Source organism: Gracilinanus agilis, chromosome 4 (genome assembly GCF_016433145.1).
Source record: "Gracilinanus agilis isolate LMUSP501 chromosome 4, AgileGrace, whole genome shotgun sequence".
Classification (NCBI taxonomy): Eukaryota; Metazoa; Chordata; class Mammalia; order Didelphimorphia; family Didelphidae; genus Gracilinanus; species Gracilinanus agilis.
Genome location: NC_058133.1, coordinates 103,054,855 through 103,074,551, shown reverse-complemented (window position 1 = coordinate 103,074,551; position 19,697 = coordinate 103,054,855). Strand labels below are relative to the sequence as shown.

General features: G+C 41.2%; 2 protein-coding genes across 6 annotated transcripts in view; both read left to right on the top strand.

Annotated features, from left to right (window-relative positions):
• LAD1 (ladinin 1) overlaps positions 1-14,206 on the top strand; it is a 44,964-nt gene extending 30,758 nt beyond the window's left edge. Inside the window, exons 8-10 of the mRNA XM_044673642.1 lie at positions 10,890-10,979; positions 11,282-11,356; positions 13,123-14,206. Coding sequence (XP_044529577.1) covers positions 10,890-10,979; positions 11,282-11,356 — 165 coding nt within the window. The 3' untranslated portion in view covers positions 13,123-14,206. The remainder of the gene's footprint in view (positions 1-10,889; positions 10,980-11,281; positions 11,357-13,122) is intronic.
• Positions 14,207-16,876: 2,670 nt separating this feature from the next.
• The window catches only part of TNNT2 (troponin T2, cardiac type), a 36,363-nt gene continuing 33,542 nt past the window's right edge, over positions 16,877-19,697 (top strand). For 2 of the 5 annotated variants that reach the window (XM_044676075.1, XM_044676074.1), the window contains exon 1: positions 16,877-17,116. The gene's annotated coding sequence lies outside the window, so the exon portion shown is untranslated. The remainder of the gene's footprint in view (positions 17,117-19,697) is intronic. The other 3 variants (XM_044676071.1, XM_044676070.1, XM_044676073.1) reach the window with 3 other exon arrangements.

The window sequence follows — 19,697 nt, the reverse complement described above, 5'->3', positions numbered from 1 at the left end:
TGGGGAAGAAGGAATACATAGAGGATTAGATTTATAGGCAAGAAGATCTGGGTTTGAATTCTGATTAGATATTTACTAGTGTTGAAGGGATTTTCTTAATCTCCCTCTGTCTCTTTAAGAGGAGAAGGATTTCTAAGTAAGAGCAAAATAACTGACAGGTTTCTTTTAGAGTGAGCCAGACATGAAGATTCTGTTACCTAGGAGAAGGGACATATAAAGAAGGAGATAGTTGAGAGTTGGGAGCCCTAGAGAGCAGGAAGTCAGTCTGTCTTTGTCTGCAACTGGCACTTTTTACTAATGACAGTTGGGATAGAAAAAATGGATTTAAGGAGTTTGTAGGTGGTAACTTTATTTACTAGCATAGATAGTTAGTTAGAGAATAACTTTAGATAGACAGTGTAGGTAGTTTAGGTCTGGTATTTGCCAGGCAAGAAGAACCTGTTTTCAAAGACAATTAGAATAGTGTTTTTAGAAATTTTAGGTAGGATTAGGAATTTAAGTATAGTTATAAGATATTAGAGTGCTATTCTCTTTTCTTCTTTCTATTTTCTATCTGTACTTCCTCTCAAAATTAACTAAGTGTTTTATCAAACTGCTCTTCTCACTTTTGTCAAACTCCTACCAAAATTAACTCTTAACAGCCTGGCAAGCTAGGTAGGAGTTTTATTAATCTGTTAACCTTCTGTTCCTTTTCAAATTTAGGCAAGTAACCATGATGCTAGATATCATGGTACAGGTAGTGAAGGAGGAGGTTCCTATCTATCTCAAGCAACTCACACTACTGGGGAACTTTACTGAGATCTTACATCTCACAGTTTTAGATTGTCTCCAGTTATTACCATTTGTGGTAGTATTTATTCTGACAGGATTACTTCAAGGATACCAAATTTACCAAATATTTGGTCTAATCCTTTCTAAGAAAAGGAAACAGCTGAAAGATAGCTTAATGGAAACTAAAGTTGTATACCTTGAAGACTGCTTCTCTTAAATGGCCAAAACTATTTCTCAACAGAATGAAAGTATCTCTACAGTTGCATACCTCGAAGACTGCATCTCTCAAATGGTCAAAACTATTTCTCAACATGATGAAACTCTCTCTAAAGCTTTGCACCTTAAAGATCGCATCTCTCATTTGGCCAATACTGTTTCTCAGCTGAGTACAACTATCTCTCACTTTAGCCAACCTGTCTCTCCTACTGTTTCTACTTCTTCCACCAAGGCAGCGAAAGCAAAAACCCAAGAGAAAGAAGATACAAGCCTACTCCCCTTAAGAGAAGTACAAACCTTTAATCCTCCAAAAGACCTAGTTAACAGACATCAACGACCATTTACCCCTCAGGATATTGAGGGATTTAAGCGGAGTACTCCTTCTTTTGAGGAGGATCCCATAGCTGTTATCGAAAAGCTGGAAACCATATGCCAACAATTTGATCCAACATGGATTGATTTTGAGCATTTGCTAAATGAATTGCTAACAAAAAGGGAAAAGGATGAGGTTATCAGGTTTACTCATGCAGTTTTGGTTCCACTTCACTGGCCTCTGACTGACCCTCATTGGGATTTTAATAATGAAAAGGACTATTGGAGATTGTATCAAGCAAGGAAGTCAGTAATTATGTCAATGAGAATAAATTCTGAGAAACGAGGTATCTGGAAAAAATTTGAGAAACTAAAACAAGAGAGAGGAGAAAATCCTTCACAGTTCATGGACCGGCTTATAGAATTGGGAGGAAGATATATAGACCTAGATTTGACCAGAGAAAGAGATATTAGACAATTGAGAAGGCAATTTGTGAAAAATTGTTGCAAGGTGGTCAAAGACTATTTTAAAACCAGTTGTCCCAACTGGATCAATATGGACCTTGATGAATTAAGAAGATTGGCAGAATATGTGTATAATGAACGTGAACAGAAAGATGATGATAATGATTTAGTGGAAGCATTAAGAAAGGAGATAAAAGTATTAAAGGGAAAGTTTGAAAAAAGAGATACAAAATTTGGGGTAGCTATGGCTCCTGTGTGAGAATATACAAACCAAATACCAACATGTTACTTATGCAGAAAAAGGGGACACTTAATTGCAGATTTCGGCAATCAAATATTTAATGATTTTAGAAATAATGGTGGGAACTTTAGGAATAACTATTCTAGGAACAACAATTATTTTAGAAATAATAGTAACAGAAACAATTTCAGAAATAACAATTATGGAAATTATGGGGATGATAGAACCAATAACAAAAATGAGGCAAATGACATTTTACAATATATCTGAAATGAGGCACATCTACATAATAGCCAAAATGTAAATCCTCCTCAATGAGAGGAATCTCAGAGAGGTACACATGGACTTTTATGAAGGTTTGAGAGGGGAGAAAGGATGCTAGAATCAAAGATTGAAATTTTGGATTTTCCAGACACCAATATGATTACACCAGTCATCCTAGTCCATTTTCCCCCAGATAGCAATGAACCACATATGAAGTTGAAAGTAGGAAATACGTTATACGATTGTCTTCTAGATACTGGGGCATCAAGATCTGTGCTGATGAGTACACTTGATTCTAATTGTAATTCTATTGACTCTATTAGTGTTGCTGGGGTATCTGGAACACCTTTGGAAGTCCAAAAGTTTTCACCACAAATGGTGTCTGTGGGACCTTTATCCATGGAACATTCATTCCTTCTAATGCCTGATTCCCCTATAAATTTACTGGGGAGAGATCTTTTGTATAAATTAAGAGCCACAATAATATTTACTCAAGATGGCAATATTACATTAAAACTACCTTAAGAATCTCAAAATTTGTTCTCTGTACTCTTTCTAGATAATTAGGAGATGGATAAAACTCCAACCTTTAAAATACCAACAGATATATCCGAATCTGTCTGGGCTACAACTTCTACCAATGTAGGCCTGCTTAAACCAGCTGTTTCAGTCCAAATTAGAATGAGAGGTGACCCACCTGTCTATTCCTCAATATCAATTATCAAAAGAAGCAATTGAGGGAATTACCCGTGTGATCAATTTTTTAATTAAGCAGAAAATAGCAATCCCTTGCAAAACAAAATACAATACATCTATCTTGCCTATTAAAAATCAAAATTAGATAAAAATGGAAAATCTGTTTATCGATTTGTTCAAGATTTAAGGGCTATTAATAATCACCTCATCAAAAGATAGCCTGTTATTATTCCAAGTCCATCAACTATTACTTCCTCTATTCCTAGAACCACTAAATATTTCACAGTAGTAGTTGTGTGTTCTTGTGTTGGTTTTTTTCAATACCCATCCATGAAGATTCCTGAAACATATTTGCATTCACCTGGAAAGGGTCTCAATATACTTGGTGTTTTCTACCTCAAGGTTATGTAGAAAGTCCAACTTTATTTTCCCAAATTTTGACACAAGATTTGGCAAGTATCAAGTTTAAGGAGAGCTGTTTAATACACTCTGTGGATGATTTGCTCTTGGCCTTGCCAAATGCCGCAGCATGCCAAGAAGACAGCAAATATCTCCTGTTCGAATTATACAAGATCTCAAAAAAAAAAAAGGTTCAGTAGTGTCTCCCAAAAGTGGAGTATTTAGGATTTGTTTTAGCTGAAGGTGTCCGTTTCCTTTCTCCTAAGCGTATTGAAGATATCCAAAAATTGAGTGCCCCATCCACTAAAAGACAACTGAGAGCAATTTTGGGAATAACAGGATTTTGTAGGCAATGGATTCCTTGCTATGGGAAAATCACTAAACCACTTATAGCACTAACAAAAGATGCAGTCACGGAACCACTTAAGTTGGATGCAGAACACCTAGCAGTGCTAAATAAATTAAAACGGGCTACCCTGACTGCTCCTGCTCTAGGCATCCCAGATTACAAAAATACTGTTCACTCTGCATGTACATGAATGAAGAAGAGTAGCTTCAGGCATTTTAACACAAGCTTTAGGACATGTTCAACATCCAATTGCATATTATTCAGCTCAACTAGACTCAGTAGCTTCTGGAGCACCACCATGTCTTAGAGGCATAGCAGCAACAGCTTTGCTAGTAACAAAATCTGCAGATTTAGTATTGGAATGCCCACTAACGATAATGTGTCCCCATGAAGTAGAAGCATTATTACTAAGGCATAGAACACAGGCATTCTCAGACCAAAGACTTACAAGATATGAAATAACTTTATGAGGCAATGAAAACATCACTTTAAAATGCTACACAACACTCAACCCTGCTACCTTGCTTCCAGATTTACCAATCAATGGAGAAACATTGCATAGTTGCAAATCATTTGTACCTATGGCAGAAAAACCTTGTGAAAATCTCCTGGACACTCCTTTGGAAAATGCACATCTAGTTTTGCTTCTGGATGGTTCTTCCTTCATGACAAATGGTATAGGTTACACTGGTGTAGCTGTAGTCACAGAATTTGCCACTCTGTGGTCAGCTTCACTATCATCAAATCTAAGTGCACAAGGTATAGAATTAATAGCATTAAAATAAGCCTGGATAATCACAAGAGACAAGAAAGCAACAATACACACTGATTCAAAATATGCCTTTGGAATATGCCACACTGTTGGCTTTGTCTTCAAAAGGGATTTTTAACATCAGCTGGCAAAACTATTGCAAATGCTAAAATTATCAATGAGGTTCTTTCAGCTCTCCAATTACCTGAAACCCTGGCTGTTGTACATTGCTCTGCTCATACAGGTAGAACTGACCCTGTTTCAAGAGGAAACCACCAAGCAGATGTTGCTGCAAAACTCACTGCTATAGAAGGTCCTAAATTGATCTTAAATTTGGCAATTATCACTGAATTAGATTTATCCCTTGCATATAATGGAAAAGAGGTTAAAACATGGAAATGAAACTTTAAGGCAAAACAGGTTAATGGTATATGGGTGACATCCAAAGAAAAACCAATACTTCCTAGAACATTTTATCAAATCTGCCAATTCATCCATAAAAACCAGTCATTTTGGAACCCAAGACATTGTAGATTGTGTAAAGAAAGTATGGATAGCTCTTGGAATAACAAACATCACCTCTAAAGTATGTGCTGCCTATCTCACTTGCCAAGCATATAGCCAACATATCTTTCACAAAAAAGCTTTTGGTGGAGGCCCTAAACACCATTTGAACATCTCCAAATTGATTTCATAACAATGCCAAAAGCGGGACATTACAAAAGAAGCATTTCCAACAAGTAGAAATACAGTGGTGTTTATTACCAAAATACTTCTAAAAGAAATCATACCTTGTTTTGGTTTCTTGGTAAGGATTGATTTGGTCAGGGGAACTCAGTTTACAGATTCGGTTTTATTGCAAAAATGCTCATGTTTAGGAATAACACCAAAATTTCATGTACCATACGACCCACAGAGCTCAAGGCAAGTAGAAAGAATAAACAGAGAATTTTGAAGGCCATGATTGGCAAACTATGTACTGAGACTCATTTGAAATGTTCTGAAGCCCTATTTTAGCATTATTCTACCTTTGAAGCAGGCCAAAGGGAGATCTAAACATCTCACCATTTGAGATGCTGTTTGGTTATCCACCAATTCATGCAAAACCATTTAACCCTGTATATACATCATTGTTAGGAGGAGATAATACTATTGCCATATATATATATGAGATATGCAAATCAAGATAAAAGAACTTCAAGAATCAGGAGCCATGGTGCAATCTGGACCTATAGACTTTTCTCTACATGATTTAAACTCAAGAGATACAGTACATGTAAAGAACTTCCAGCATACTGGAACAACTTAGCCAGCCTGGGAGGGTCCAGTGATCAAAATAGGAGAAAAGACATCATAGATTCATTGTTCTCATGTGAAAAAGAGTACCTTTTATCAAAAATGATTGACTGCATGCATCAAGGATAAGACTACAAACTGGGCTACTACGACTGGATGCTATTTTCAATGACATTGCACTCCTAAACTTATATTTTGCTTTTCAATAAAAGGTTTGATTTTCTTGCACTCAAAAGTTTGGTTTTAGAATAGAATTTTAGAAATAGAATGAGTAATACCCAACAGGCAAGTGTATAATTTAAGCTATGTTACAGTGATTTCTGTTTTAAAATGATTATTAGTATACTTTTATAGGATTATAGAAAAAATTTAAAATAACTGAATGATACGTAAATGATAAAGTGTTACAAAGTGTTTATAAGTGTTGGTCAACACCCACCTCAGGGGGGATATTATACCTATCTCGGGGGGGATATTATATTTATATAATGTTCTTGTATTGTTTTTGTACATAGTAACTATAAGGTGAATTTGGATTAATATCTTTAGGTTTTTATTACTGTAGCATATAGTCAGGATCGGGTTATTCTATAACTGTAAATATTTGTAATTGTTTATAATTTGAGACTTACATGTTGCAAGATATGTTTTGCTTGTTTTCTTTCTCTCTTTTACTTCTACCTGTTTCTAATATAGAGAATAAGATAGTTTTTGTTTGAAAGATCCATTAGGGAGACTGATCTCCCAAAGTATCTCAGGGGAATATGTTGTAGGGATTTTCTTAATCTCCTTTTTAAGAGGAGAAGGATTTCTAAGTAAGAGCAAAATAACTGACAGATTTATTTTAGAGTGAGCCAGACATGAAGATTCCGTTACCTAGGAGAAGGGATATATAAAGAAGGAGTCAGTTGAGAGTTGGGACTCCTTTCTCTCTGGAGCCCTGGAGAGCAGGAGGTGAGTCTGTCTTTGCAACTGGCAGTTTTTACTAATGACAGTTGGGATAGAAAAATGGATTTAAGGAATTTGTAGGTGGTAGCTGTTTATTTACTAGCATAGATAGATAGTTAGAGAATAACTTTAGATAGACAGTGTAGGTAATTTAGGTCTGGTATTTTCCAGGCGAGAAGAACCTGTCCTCAAAGACAATTAGAGTAGGGTTATTTTTAGAAATTTTAGGTAAGATTAGGAATTTAAATATAGTTACAAAATATTAGAGTGCTAATCTCTTTTTCCTCCTTTCTATTTTCTATCTGTACTTTCTCTCAAAATAAACTAAGTTTTATCAAATAGCTCTCCTCACTTTTGTCAAACTCCTACCCAAATTAACCCTTAACACTAGCTGTGAAACCCTAGGCAAGTCACTTTGGTCCTCAGTTTCCTCATCCATAATATGAAGAAGTTGGATTCCATTATCTCCAAGCTCTATTATCTCCATTGCCTTCTAGCTATAAATCTAGATTCCTTTGATTCTGATTTTCCCATCTCCTTTTTAGAAAATTAATTAATTTGTTACATTAACATTCCCAGGTATCTTCCCTTCTCCCCTCCTCTCCCTATATGAAAGAGGGCATCATTTGACTAAAAGACATATGCATATATACAACTATGTCTAACTTATTTCTACTTATCAGTTCTTCCTCTGGAGGTGGACATCCATAAGTCATTCTTCAAACAATATTTCTGTTGCTATACAAAATGTTCTCTTAGTTCTGCTAGTTTCATTCTTCATAACTTCATGTAGGTAGTTCCATGTTATTGACTTTTAAAAATATTAACCTACACCCTTTTCTAGTTCTTTCTTTATTCTGTATCTCTTACTAGGGTATATAAAGTGTTTAGGGAAGAATAACACCTCTAGTGTGAGGCTTTGTTGAGTCCTATCCAGGGCTGCTCAACTACCTTTATTTTCCAACCATCACTTAATTCTTACCTGTTAATTTAATTTAATTCATTTAAACTTAACTAATTTAAGTTAAATTATCTGTGGCTCCAGGAAGCTGTAGCATGTCCAGTAGTCACAGTCTGCTGAACCATCTTGGCAGATGGTCTAAACCAAGTTGAGGGTAACTGATAGGCCTCCAACCCGTTGGTGATTTAGGGAAGTATCTATCCCAAGCATGTGAAGACTTCCCCTGGTGGAATGAGTGGTTAAGAAAATTTGTTCCAACAGCAATAAAGATGGCTGAAGCAGGTGCTATAGAGCACTTAGAGTTTGGTTAGACATTGAAGATGCCAAGGTCATCCACTGCATCCTGTGCCATCACCAGTTGTCCTGACTCTTGTCTTGCCACTAGTCTTGGATGACTATGGAAGAGAGAGTGAGGCTGATGACTTTCTGCAACTCTGCCTCACTTAAATGCAATTCACTCACAAGTCAAGATATCAAGCCAGGATGTCACTGGTCCTCTTCAAAAACAAAGGACAGGGGTAGCTCTGTGGATTGAGAGCCAGGCCTAGAGAAGGGAGGTCCTAGATTCAAATCTGGCCTCAGACACTTCCCAGCTGTGTGACTCTGGGCAAGTCACTTAACTCCCCATTGTCTAGCCCTTATCACTCTTCTTCCCTGGAACGAATACACAGTATTGATTCCAAGACAGAAGGTAAGGGTTTAAAAAAGAAAAACAAAGGACAAAGGACAAACTAAAACAACAACATCTCTTATTAGAGTTTAATCATCCCCACCATGTGCCTCTCTATTGCCAGTTAGGTGAATTTAATTCTTCTGAGACTGAGCTGCTCCAAGATTCTGTCATGTACCAGCACAGGAAGACAACTCAAATATTCAGGAAGAATATCAATATTTAAAAATATAAGAAGGGCAGCTAAGTGGTTCAGTGAGTAGAGAGCCAGATCTGGAGTTAGGAGGACCTAGGTTCAAATCTAGACTCAGAGTTGTGTGACCCTAGGCAAGCCACTTAACCCCAATTGCCTCACCCTTATTGCTCTTCTACCTAAGAACTGATACTTAGTATTGATTCTAAGACAGAAGGTAAGAGTTTTTTTTAAGGGCCTTTGTTTTAGAGGGGAGCTTGGGAGTTATTAAAAGTTCTGCCTAAGTTCCCAAAAGGTGATCCAGCCTGATTTCTTGCTCTTTAGGTCTGGGTTCAGCTTCTCCATAGTCTGAGCTTTTATTTTTTGATGGGCCAGCTTAATGGGCTATTCAGACCATTCAGTCTAACTCTTGATAGCTACATTTAGGATTTTCTTGGCAGAGATACTACAGTGGTTTGCCATTTCCAGCCCATTTTACAGATGAGGAAACTGAGGCAAACAGAGTTAATTGAATTGCTCAAGGTCACACAGCTAGTAAGTACCTAAGAATAGATTTGATCCCAAGAAGATGAGACTTTCTGGCTCTAGATTCCACATTCTATCCACCAAGCCACCTAGCTGCCCAAGTAGGTGCTTATCAAATATATATGGACTAACTAACTACTTATCTAATCTCTGCAAGAGGCATTCTTTAACTATTTGGTTTTTCCTGTTTGGATAAAGAGGCTAAACTATTTTGAATTATCATGAATCTCCTTTGGGAGGCTTTACAGTGTTCCAGGGCTTGATCCAAAAAGCACAATATCATCGGCAGACAGGAGCACCTGGGATTCCTCCCTGCCTAAATCACCATGTTTGCAGATGACAATGAAATAGGGTTCTCACTGACCTTGCCCTGAGTCCTCCAGAGTCCAAGTGACAGGTTCATAGAACCTCTAAATATTAGAGTTGAAGGGTCCTTCAGATATTATTAAAACAATCAACTGACATTTATTGAAGTGTCTACTGTGTGCCAGCCAGTGTGAAGAATGAAGAAGTGCCTACCTTCAGGGGCTCAGTCTAGCATGGGAAACAAAATGTACATGTATAAACACATACAAAACCACTATAGGTAAATTCAGGTAGAAGGTGCTAGCAACTTACTGAGGGCAGGAGTCAATAAGGGCTTTATGTAGAAAGTAGTCATTTTTTTTTATTAAGGAATTTTTTCCCATGGTTACATGATTCATGTTCTTTCCCTCCCCTCCTCCCTCCTCTCTCCCATAGCCAACATGCAATTCGACTGGGTTTTACATGTGTCATTGATCAAGACCTAAGAATGTAGTCTTTAGCTGAGTTTTGAAGAAAACAAGGGCAGCTAGGTGGTGCAATGAATAGACCCAGGTCAGGAAGACCTGAATTCAATTCCAGTTTTAGATACTTCCCAGCTGTGTGACCCTATGCAAGTCACTTAACCCCCATTGCTTAGCCCTTACTACTCTTCTGGCTTAGAACCAATTCTTAGAATTGCTTTTAAGATAAAAGGTAAGGGTTTTAGAAAACTACAATAAAAAACCAATTAAACACTTTCCTTAGGGGCAGCTGGGTAGCTCAGTGGAGTGAGAGTCAGGCCTAGAGACAGGAGGTCCTAGGTTCAAACCCGGCCTCAGCCACTTCCCAGCTGTGTGACCCTGGGCAAGTCACTTGACCCCCATTGCCCACCCTTACCAATCTACCACCTATGAGACAATACACTGAAGTACAAGGGTTTAAAAAAAACCAAAAAAACACTTTCCTTAGGTCCTGGACCAAGATAGGAAATTTAGATAAGACATCATCTCTGCCCTCAGAAATCTTATTGCCTATTAGCAAAAAAAAAAAAAAAAAAAGCAGTAATATACAATCCCATACAGGTTTATTGGAGGGCAAAACCAAGTATTATGTGAGATATGAGAGCGGGGAAAGGCCCTTTTGACTTCATGTATCAATTCGCACTATAAGGAGTAAGTCTTTCCTTAGATTTGCAGGTGTGGCCTGGGCCTGGGCCAGGGGGGAAAAAGAGAACTCTGTCTCAGGTGTGTGTAAGAGGAAGAGGCAGAACCTATAGCATTCTGGCTTTCTTTTGAAAGAGTCTGGATATGTTGTCTCCAGAATCCCTAAACCTCAGCCTTTTTGGTGCCCTGTGACCTAGAAGTCAGTTTCGATCTCTCTCTGACTCTCTCTCTTCTCTCTCTCTGTCTCTCTGTCTCTGTCTGTCTGTCTCTCTGTCTGTCTCTCTGTCTCTGTCTCTGTCTCTGTCTCTCTCTCTGTCTCTGTCTCTGTCTCTCTCTCTCTCTTTCTTTCTCTCTCTCTCTCTCTCTCACTGTCTCTCTTTCTAGGAGGACCTGAGACTCTCAGGTGTGGTGACCTCACGGCTCAACCTGTGGATTAGCAGAAGCCAGGATGCTGGAGGAGACCAGGACTCCCAGGTACTAAACTCCTTCCTGTTAACCCACAGAGTATGGACTGACCCAAGAAAAGGCCACTGCCTTGGAGTTCTCTGTTAGTAGGTAGCTAGAGGTGACTGAAGCACAGGTTCAGAATTCAGTGGGGTGAATGGGATGGACTTTGAGTTAAAGGAATTGGGGTTGTCTCCAGTGAGACCAGGCCAGGCAGTAAGAGGTTGGATCTGGGAATCCTGAAGCCCAGATACACATTGGGGAGACAGGGTCTGGGGTCTGGGCCAGGTCCAGAATCCTTTCCCTTCTCTCAGTCACTGTTCTCTCATCAGGACTTAAGGAAGGAGACAACACCTACCAAGAAGACTTCATGGGGAAAGCAAGCCACCTCTCCCACAGATGTCTAGGTAAGGTGTAAGAATTAAAAATGATAAAGGCTGGTATAAATATATAAATTAGTATTTTAATTAAAGCCATGTTGATAGATAAAATCATTAGACCACGCGCTTGTAAGCATTCAAAACTGCCGCCACCTCCATTTTGTTTCCTGTTTCCTCGCCATCGCCTACTCGCCAAAGAGAGAGACCACTCCCTCCTAACCCACTAGATTTAAGCGCTCCCCTGCGTCAAGACGTCAGAAACGGAAACCAGTTGGACCATGTTGGATCACGGGAAATGTAGTTTTATACATTTCCCAAATTACTTTTTACAATTCCCCGTGAGGTCCGGCAAAAAAAAAGGTTAGTCCTTTTTTCTTCGCTGGACCTGTAAAAATAGCAACTTCTAAATTTTTCAGGAATTTTGGGGATAAAAGAAATAGATGAACAAATGGTTAAAATTAGACGCATTGACAAAAAACCAATTTGGGGGGCTGTTCCCCACTGGCACAACAGTGTACAATTTAAAACAATACATACAACTCAATTTCAACTCCCCATAGTTCAATCAACTGCACCCCAAAGTTCAATTTTTGGTCTTCATGGTACAGTGAAGGCTTTTCAGACATCTTCATGTGTCCTCACCAAAACAAGTTCGTCATCTGGATTCTGGGGAGATGGCAAGATCCTTATCCTGAAATTATTCTCAAAAGAATTTAAACCTTACATTATAGATTACAAAACATACATTTTCTTCTAAGATTTTATAAAGGGGAAACAGGAAGGGTTCCTAAGACCGCTTGAATTTGGGATCTCACTGGCTTCAGCTAGAGATTTCTCCTTTGCCTGGATGTCCTTTTAGGAAGCAGATGCCTGCCTAAGTCTTCCTCCTTTCCTTTTCTCAGTAGCGAAGTAGCAGAATATATGTATATCTGTTTCTGTATTGTAAAATTGCCAAGAGGGAGTTCTGGATAATAGATAGAGGGCTGGACTTAGAGTCAGGACATCCTGAGTGTGATCCTGGCTTAGATACATACTATTTGTGTGACCCTGGGCTTTTTCTTTTGTTTTCTTTCTTTTTTTTTTTTTTAAACCCTTATCTTCCATCTTGGAGTTAATACTGTGTATTGGCTCCAAGGCTGAAGAGTGGTAAGGGTAGGCAATGGGGGTCAAGTGACTTGCCCAGGGCCACACAGCTGGGAAGCATCTGAGGCCAGATTTGAACCTAGGACCTCCCATCTCTAGGCCTGGCTCTCAATCCACTCACCTACCCAGCTGCCCCCGACCCTGGGCTTTTTATGCCTCAATTTTCTCATCTGTAAAATTGGGATAATAATAGTACCTATTTCATAGGGTTGTTGTAAGGGCCAAATGAATTAAAATATGCAAAGAATCTGCAAACCTTAAAGCACTATATGTTAGCGATTATTACCACTACTTCCTCCCATTTTGCTTATTTGCATATAATATAATACAGTATTTGAAATCCAGAAATCTTCCCTCTCTTGTTATGTCTGGGTGAATTGGGTCAGCAGAGAGAAATGGTTAGTTGAGTTCCTCAGTGTTCCCAGTCTCAGCTGGTACCACACAATTCATCTTCAATCTTCCCAGCAGACACTTTGGTTCTTGGCTACTAAGTCTTTTGGTAATGAGTTGGAAGTGGAGTGGGCACCTCCTTCTAATCCTGAAGTTCATGGGTCTCCCCCACCCCACCACCACTACAGCAGGACTAGCTGATTTTTCTTCTAAGCCTTCCCTTCCACATTTCTAATGCTCTAATGCTTTTGTCCCCACAGCTATGACAAGAGGTGCCCAGATGAGAAGGGCTGGATCTGCAGCCTACATGACAGCCCTGAGTGTTTGGTCAATGCTGTTCTCACTTCTCACCACTCCTCTGTGAAGTTTCCCTTCTAGCCCCTGAAAGCCAGGACTGACTGGGCCTCAGACCCTGGAGCACCTAAGAATACCAGAGAGAAATATCACTGTCAAAAGGGGTAAAAAGAGAGAAAGAGCTGGGCACTCCAGGTGAATCTCACCCAGCTCCTTCTTTGCTGAAACCATTGGTCCCAGGAACACGTTGGCATCTTTACAGCTTACTGTAGTTGCTCTCCTACCTTTGAGGACTCTGGACAGGGACCAAAGGCTCTATCCTCCATTCAAACCATCTCCAGTCTAGCAAGGAGCAGGGGATGAATCGTGCTCATTGTGGGGCCTCTGGGAGGGAAAGAAGGGGACTAGATAGAGCCAGAACAGTCCTAACAGGGATCAGATGAGTTGTGGCATCTTCAGAATTCTGTCTAAAATGATTCTCACAGTCCTGGCTCATCACTAATGTTCCTAGCAGGGCTCTCCCCCTACAAGGACTGAGTCCTTGATATTGCCTCTCACCTCTGATATGTCTCCCTACCTATATTCCCCATCAATGACCCTCCCCCGTTTCCTCACTGGCTCCAAAGACCAGACATCTTGTTCACTTTTATCTACCCAGGGCCACATGGCAAGGGGGGAAATTTTGTCTTTGACATGCTCAGATGCCTGTTTTTGGTTTCTTCCCCACCTCCAAACTAGCCCTTCAACCCCCCTTTAAGGTGGCCACTCTCCTTCTGCTCTTTCTCTAATCTCCCCTGCCCAAAACTTCTTTTGGGAAAAGACCTTATAAATAGCATTCATATGAAGGTATAAGAGACTGATAATAACTTAAACTCTTTGATTTTAAATAGGGACCAAAGCCTTAAAATATGATAATGAAACCAGGGGTGGAAGCCTTATCAGTACTCTTGATATTGTCACTCATTGGGGGCATGAAGATGACTTGGTGGATTGAGAACTAGGCTTAGGGGCAGGAGATTTTGGGTTCAAATGTGACCTCAGACATTTCCTAGCTGTGTTATCTTGGGCAAGTCGCTTAACCTTCATTGCCTAGCCCTTACCAGTGTTTTCCCTTGCAATCAATACACAGTACTGATTCTAAAACAGAAGGTAAAGGGTTTTATTTTTTAAAGGAAAAAGAAAAAGAGAGAGAGAGAGAAAGAAAAGAGGGAAGAGGGAGGAAGAAAGAAAGAAAGAAAGAAGAAAGAAGAAAAAGGAAGGAAGGAAGAGAGAAAGAAAGAAATTATCACCCATTTCCAGTTTTCTTCTTAGTCAAATGTAGGCTGGGCCCCTTAGAGGCCAGAGTCATCCTGGAAGGTCAGCCCTGCCTGATGAGGATACAAAGTGGATGTTATTTAATGCCAGGGCCCTATGACCTTGGTGATGCTTGTTCGCTTGGTGGATTCACTAGGGCTGGTATTCACTGCCAACCAACCAACTCCCTTTAACCTGGTACATTAACCCCTGTGTGCTTAAGGAATACAAAAAATGTTTAGAAGCCTCATTTCAACTGCCACTTTACAGCTTTCTACCAATCCATGGCACCTGCCACATTCTTCGGTGCTGGTCTTTGGTTTATCCGTTATTTTAGATTATTCATGTTCATGTTCCTTTCTCTCTGTGGAAAATCCAGTTAACTAATGACCGTTGTTATGCCTTGAGGGAGGCTGTATTGGAAAGGTGTTCACTCTGGATTCAGGTAACTGGCCAGGACCCTGTGTGACTCTTGAGAGTAGCTCAGAAGAACATTATTAACTATGTGACAGGGACTGTGGTAAGTAGGGGGAGAACTGAGCCACCTTCAATCACTCAGTGTACCAGCAGATATTTCTTTAAGGCTCATTGTATGCCAGCACTGTCTGTGGTGTGGGAGAAAGGGAGTTTATTTTGACCTAGAGGGGTTCCTGCCTGCCTGGATTGTTTGCTTGTTTCAGCCTCAAAATGGACCTGGATTAGTGGAGGCCTTCTGAACTCTCCCCACCCCAAGTCGAGATGCAGCTAGGGACTTGAGGGGAGAGCAGAGAACCTCGATTTAGAACTAGACAGGACCTTAGCTGTCACCTAGTCTCTAACTCCCTCATTTTGTAGATGTGGAAACTGAACCAAAGAGCCTGTGACTTCCCCAAACCCAACATCCTTATTCCATTGCACCATATTGCAATGTGGTGAAAGTTCCTGCCTTTAGCTGGCTTCCAAGGCCCTGGCTAGATGTTCCTGGGTCTCTGACCTACTGACACAAGTGCAGAGAGCCCTGAGCTAGGCATAGGAACACTTACAAAGACAGATAAGATCTGCTCCTGCCCTCAAAGAACTTGTTCTCTAAGAGGAGGAGGTGAGGCATGTACAAATATAAGTATAAAGAAAATTGGAATATGAGAAATGTATAAGAGGACTACAAAGTTCCCTGAGGTGAGAGGAGAGAGATCTTTTTTAATTGGGAGATCAGAGAAGCCTTTGTGGAGGAGATGACATTTGAAGTGGACTTCAAGCTTGAGCTGGTCTCATGAGCCCTAAGAATTCTGTTCTTCATCCTTCTTTCCCCTCACTTGGCAGACTTTGATGGAAACTGCCCTGTTCCTTCTTCTAGGCATCCCAGAATTCCTCTTAGACTGTCTTTCCAGTGCTGAAATAAAATTGTTTTTGGTTCCACATTAGATATCCCTGATTACCTTTGAACTGGGTACCTTTGATTCCAGCTAGAGAGGAAAGTAGGATCTGGAATGCCAGTTGCTATTGTTTTATGTGGCATTCTGGGTCGTGACAGAGATCAGTGAGGGAGATGGGCCAGGATGAAGAAAGCTGTGTTCCAATAGCCCCTCATTCTAAAGCCACCTGTCCTTGCCTCTCTCCGCAGAAGACTTCTTGTTCAGCCCCATCAAGGCAACCCTCACGATTTTTGACAGCCACAATCCCGTGTATCTTTCTCTGTAGAGCCCTTCAGGGAAACAGGTGCTCAAGCCACGCCCCTTCCCACCCCAGCTGTCTGTTCTGCCGGTGGCCCAATTGCTTCCACTATTCAGAAATGCTGCCCTGAGTCCAAACCCCGATCCCTTTCATCAGGGTCCACTCCCGACCCACTCTTCTCTTCCCTGGGGACCCCACTCCTTCCCACCACATCACAGATCTCAGGAGAAGAGTCAGACGGTATAATCCCTCTTTACAAATGGAAAAAACTCAGTTGCCTCCTCTGTGAAGGCGATGTCGAAAGAGCAGATCTCTCTCTGAGGACCCTTTTAATCCATCCGGTAGCCAAAGGCTCTAACCCCTAGAAGCCGAGACCCACAAAGTAGGCAGATTGCTCAAGGTCACACGGCCAGTTATGGGGGAGCAGACGACAGAATAATATCATTTCAAGTATGATGCAGACCTCGGGAATGTCACCTTGCGCACACCCCTCCCCCCAACAAAGGGCAGGCGCCCGGGGCCAGCCACGTCGTCCAGAATGGCAGGGGCAGTGACGGAGGTTTCAGGAAGGTTGAAATCTCTCCGTCCCCCTACCCCGCTCCCATCCCGCCCCTCCCAAATCCCGGGGCCCCAGCCCTCCGCATCTGCTTATCAGACTTCTTAAGAGAGACAGCTGGCTTGTGTCACATCCATCTCGCCTCCACCCACCTCCCCTCCCAGGTCCCCCCATATCTGCCCTAGTTTAAAATAGCCCGTCTCAGCAGCTGGACAATAGCTTGGGCATATAAGGCGTGGGGGACAAATTCCTGCAGCCCGGTCCTCAGCACCTGCCAAAATAGCAGCCAGCCATTCCCCGCCCCGCTGCTTGTGTCGACACATTCCTCTCACTGCAGGACTTGGCTCCTGAGCCCAGGGTCCCTCACGCTCCACTCGCTTAAAACCTCAGCCTTCCCCCTGGCGACAGCTAGTTCTCAACGAGCAGACACTAGCCAGCATCTCTGCTGAGCCGAGCCCAAGGTAAGCCTCCAGCCCGAGTCTAGAAAGGGGAAGGCAGAAGGCAGGACCAGCGATAGCTGGAGAGGAGGGAAGCGCTTGACACCTTTGCTGGGCCCTGCTACGGGGACATTTGAAAGTCGATCTGAGGGACTTAACAGAGTCAAGGTCATTGTATTTGAGAGAGAAACTAGGAACCTAAGCTCTAAAAGGAGGGTCGAGGGAGCTGCTGGGAGGCTCAGTGGATTGAGAGCCAGGCCTAGAGATGAGAAGTCCTAGGTTCAAATCTGACCTTAGACACTTCTTGCTGCGAGACTCTGGGCAAGTCTCTTAACCCCCATTGCCTAGCCTTTACAATTCTTCTGCCTTAGAACCAATACACAAAGTATTTTTAAACCCTTACCTTCTGCCTTAGATCTAAGGCAGAAGGTAAGGGTTTAAAAATAAATAAATAAAAGGAGGGTTGAAATCTGCTCTCAGGATTTGGGGCGGGGAGGGGGGGGGGACCACCAGGACTCATTTGATCCATTTCCCTGACTCTAGGCAAGGATATAGATAGATCTTTTCACGGACTGAGGGGAGAAAGGGGGTGGAGGGAAATTTAAATTCTAAAAGCCTAAATTTCAGCACTAAGATTTTTCTTCTTTGGCCCTGGGTGCCAAACATCTTTCTTAGGGACCTGGGAAATATCCCTGGGACTCAAGAAAGAGAAAAATCCATGCTGACACTCTGAGGAGACTATGTGGATTCCAGATTAATCTTCTGGCTCCTTCCCTTCTCTAGAAAGATTTAGAGAATGAGTTTAGTGGGTGAGCAGACATAGAGAGGGAGACCTTTCCATGTATTTTTGAGGTCTGATCCTCTCATTCATTGGAAGGGGTTAACACTGAGTCCAGCTGTCCCCACAAATATTTTCTGATATCCCTGCTGTCATGGCAGTTGTGAGACCCATCCCTCCCCTATTCCCCAGGGTGACTCCTTTAATTAGTTTAGACAAGTGGCTTTCCCCACCTCCTTCAGAATCCCTTGGAAGGCTGATGCAACATTTTTGGGGTTTGGGGAATATAAAGGATTCAGAATGTAAGTGACAGCAGGGTCTTCAAAGGGCTGAGTTCTCTGGATTATCTAGACCAAGCCCGTTACCATATAGGAATTCTCTCTACAACATCCTAGGAAAATGATCAGTTAGCTTCTGCTTATTTCAATCAACTAATCCTCAGGGTCCTCTTAAATGCCTAGGTGCCAGGCACTATAAGTGTATCTATTTCTGCTTCTCTGGGGGATCCCAACACCTCAAGATAGCTCCATCTTCCATGATTTCTGGGAAGTTCTTTGACCTTGCTGGCTATCCTTCCTTCTAACTACCCCTCTCACTGGACCATTAATCTGTAGAAAAAAAGATCAGAGACAGAATTAGAGAGGATCAAAGTATTGAAAAGGTCATAAGCTAAGCTCCAACTCAAATCCTTGCCCCCTCTCTCCCACCCCAAGTTCACAGAGGGTAGTATGGAAGGGCAACAACAGGCTTATGAGAGTCAAGGTGGGGTAGACAGTGTTGGACTCAGGAAGATCTGAGTTCAAATTCAGCCCAAGATCCTTAGATATGTAACCCTGGGCAAGTCACTTGACCTGCCTCAGTCTTGGTTTACTCATTGATAAAATGGAGATGATAATATATTTGTTATAAGAATTTGATATAATATAAGCCTACTTAAAGCTCTCTATAAATATTAAGAGGTTTTTTATTTTTTATTTAGCTTGTCAGCTCAGTTGGGGGGCAGGAACTGTTTTCCCCTTTCTTTCTATCCTGCCACATCGAAGGCACTTAAATGCTTGTTGACTCAACAAAGCAGGAACCAGAGAGCAAAGATTGAGTTAGACAAAAAGGTTTATGTTCTTTTTCTAATGTGCCTTCCTCTTGGAACTAGACAGTGTTTCAGCTAGAAGGGGTTTAAAGATCAACTAGTCTGAACAACCTCAGTTCACAGAGGAAGAAACTGAGAACTAGAAATGGACAGCAACTTGTCCAAGGTCACATAAATAGTGTTTCTTGACCACATTATGATTCCTCTCCTAGGTTCCTTCAAAGAACTCCTGTTAATCACCCCCTGTTGGATTGTCCTCATCAATTCTTTTATGAGCAACCTAAAAAAATTAATTTTTCTCAATTACATGTAAAATCAAATTTTCACACTCATTTTTTAAAATTCTGAGTTATAAACAATTTAAAAAACAGCAGTGCATAGGCTGGAAAGGACCTTGGAGGCAGCTTTGAGCAGTGGAAAAAAACATTGGATTAAGAGTCATGAGAAGTGAGTTCTAATCCTGGGATTAACACTAGCTCACAGTTCCCACCCCTCCCAATGAGGAGTTCAGCTACCAATAATCCGGAGAAGAAAGTATACCAGGATAAGTGGATTCACATCCTAGCTCTGACTGGCTTCATTATCATATGTCTCAGTTTCTGTCTGTAAAATGAGGATAATACTACAGTTACTAAAGATGTCAACTATAGTCCCTGCTTCCTTGGCACATAGTAGGCATTCTTCCCTCCCTCCCTCCCCTCCCTCCCTCCTTACCTCCCTCCCTCCCTCCCCGCCTCCCG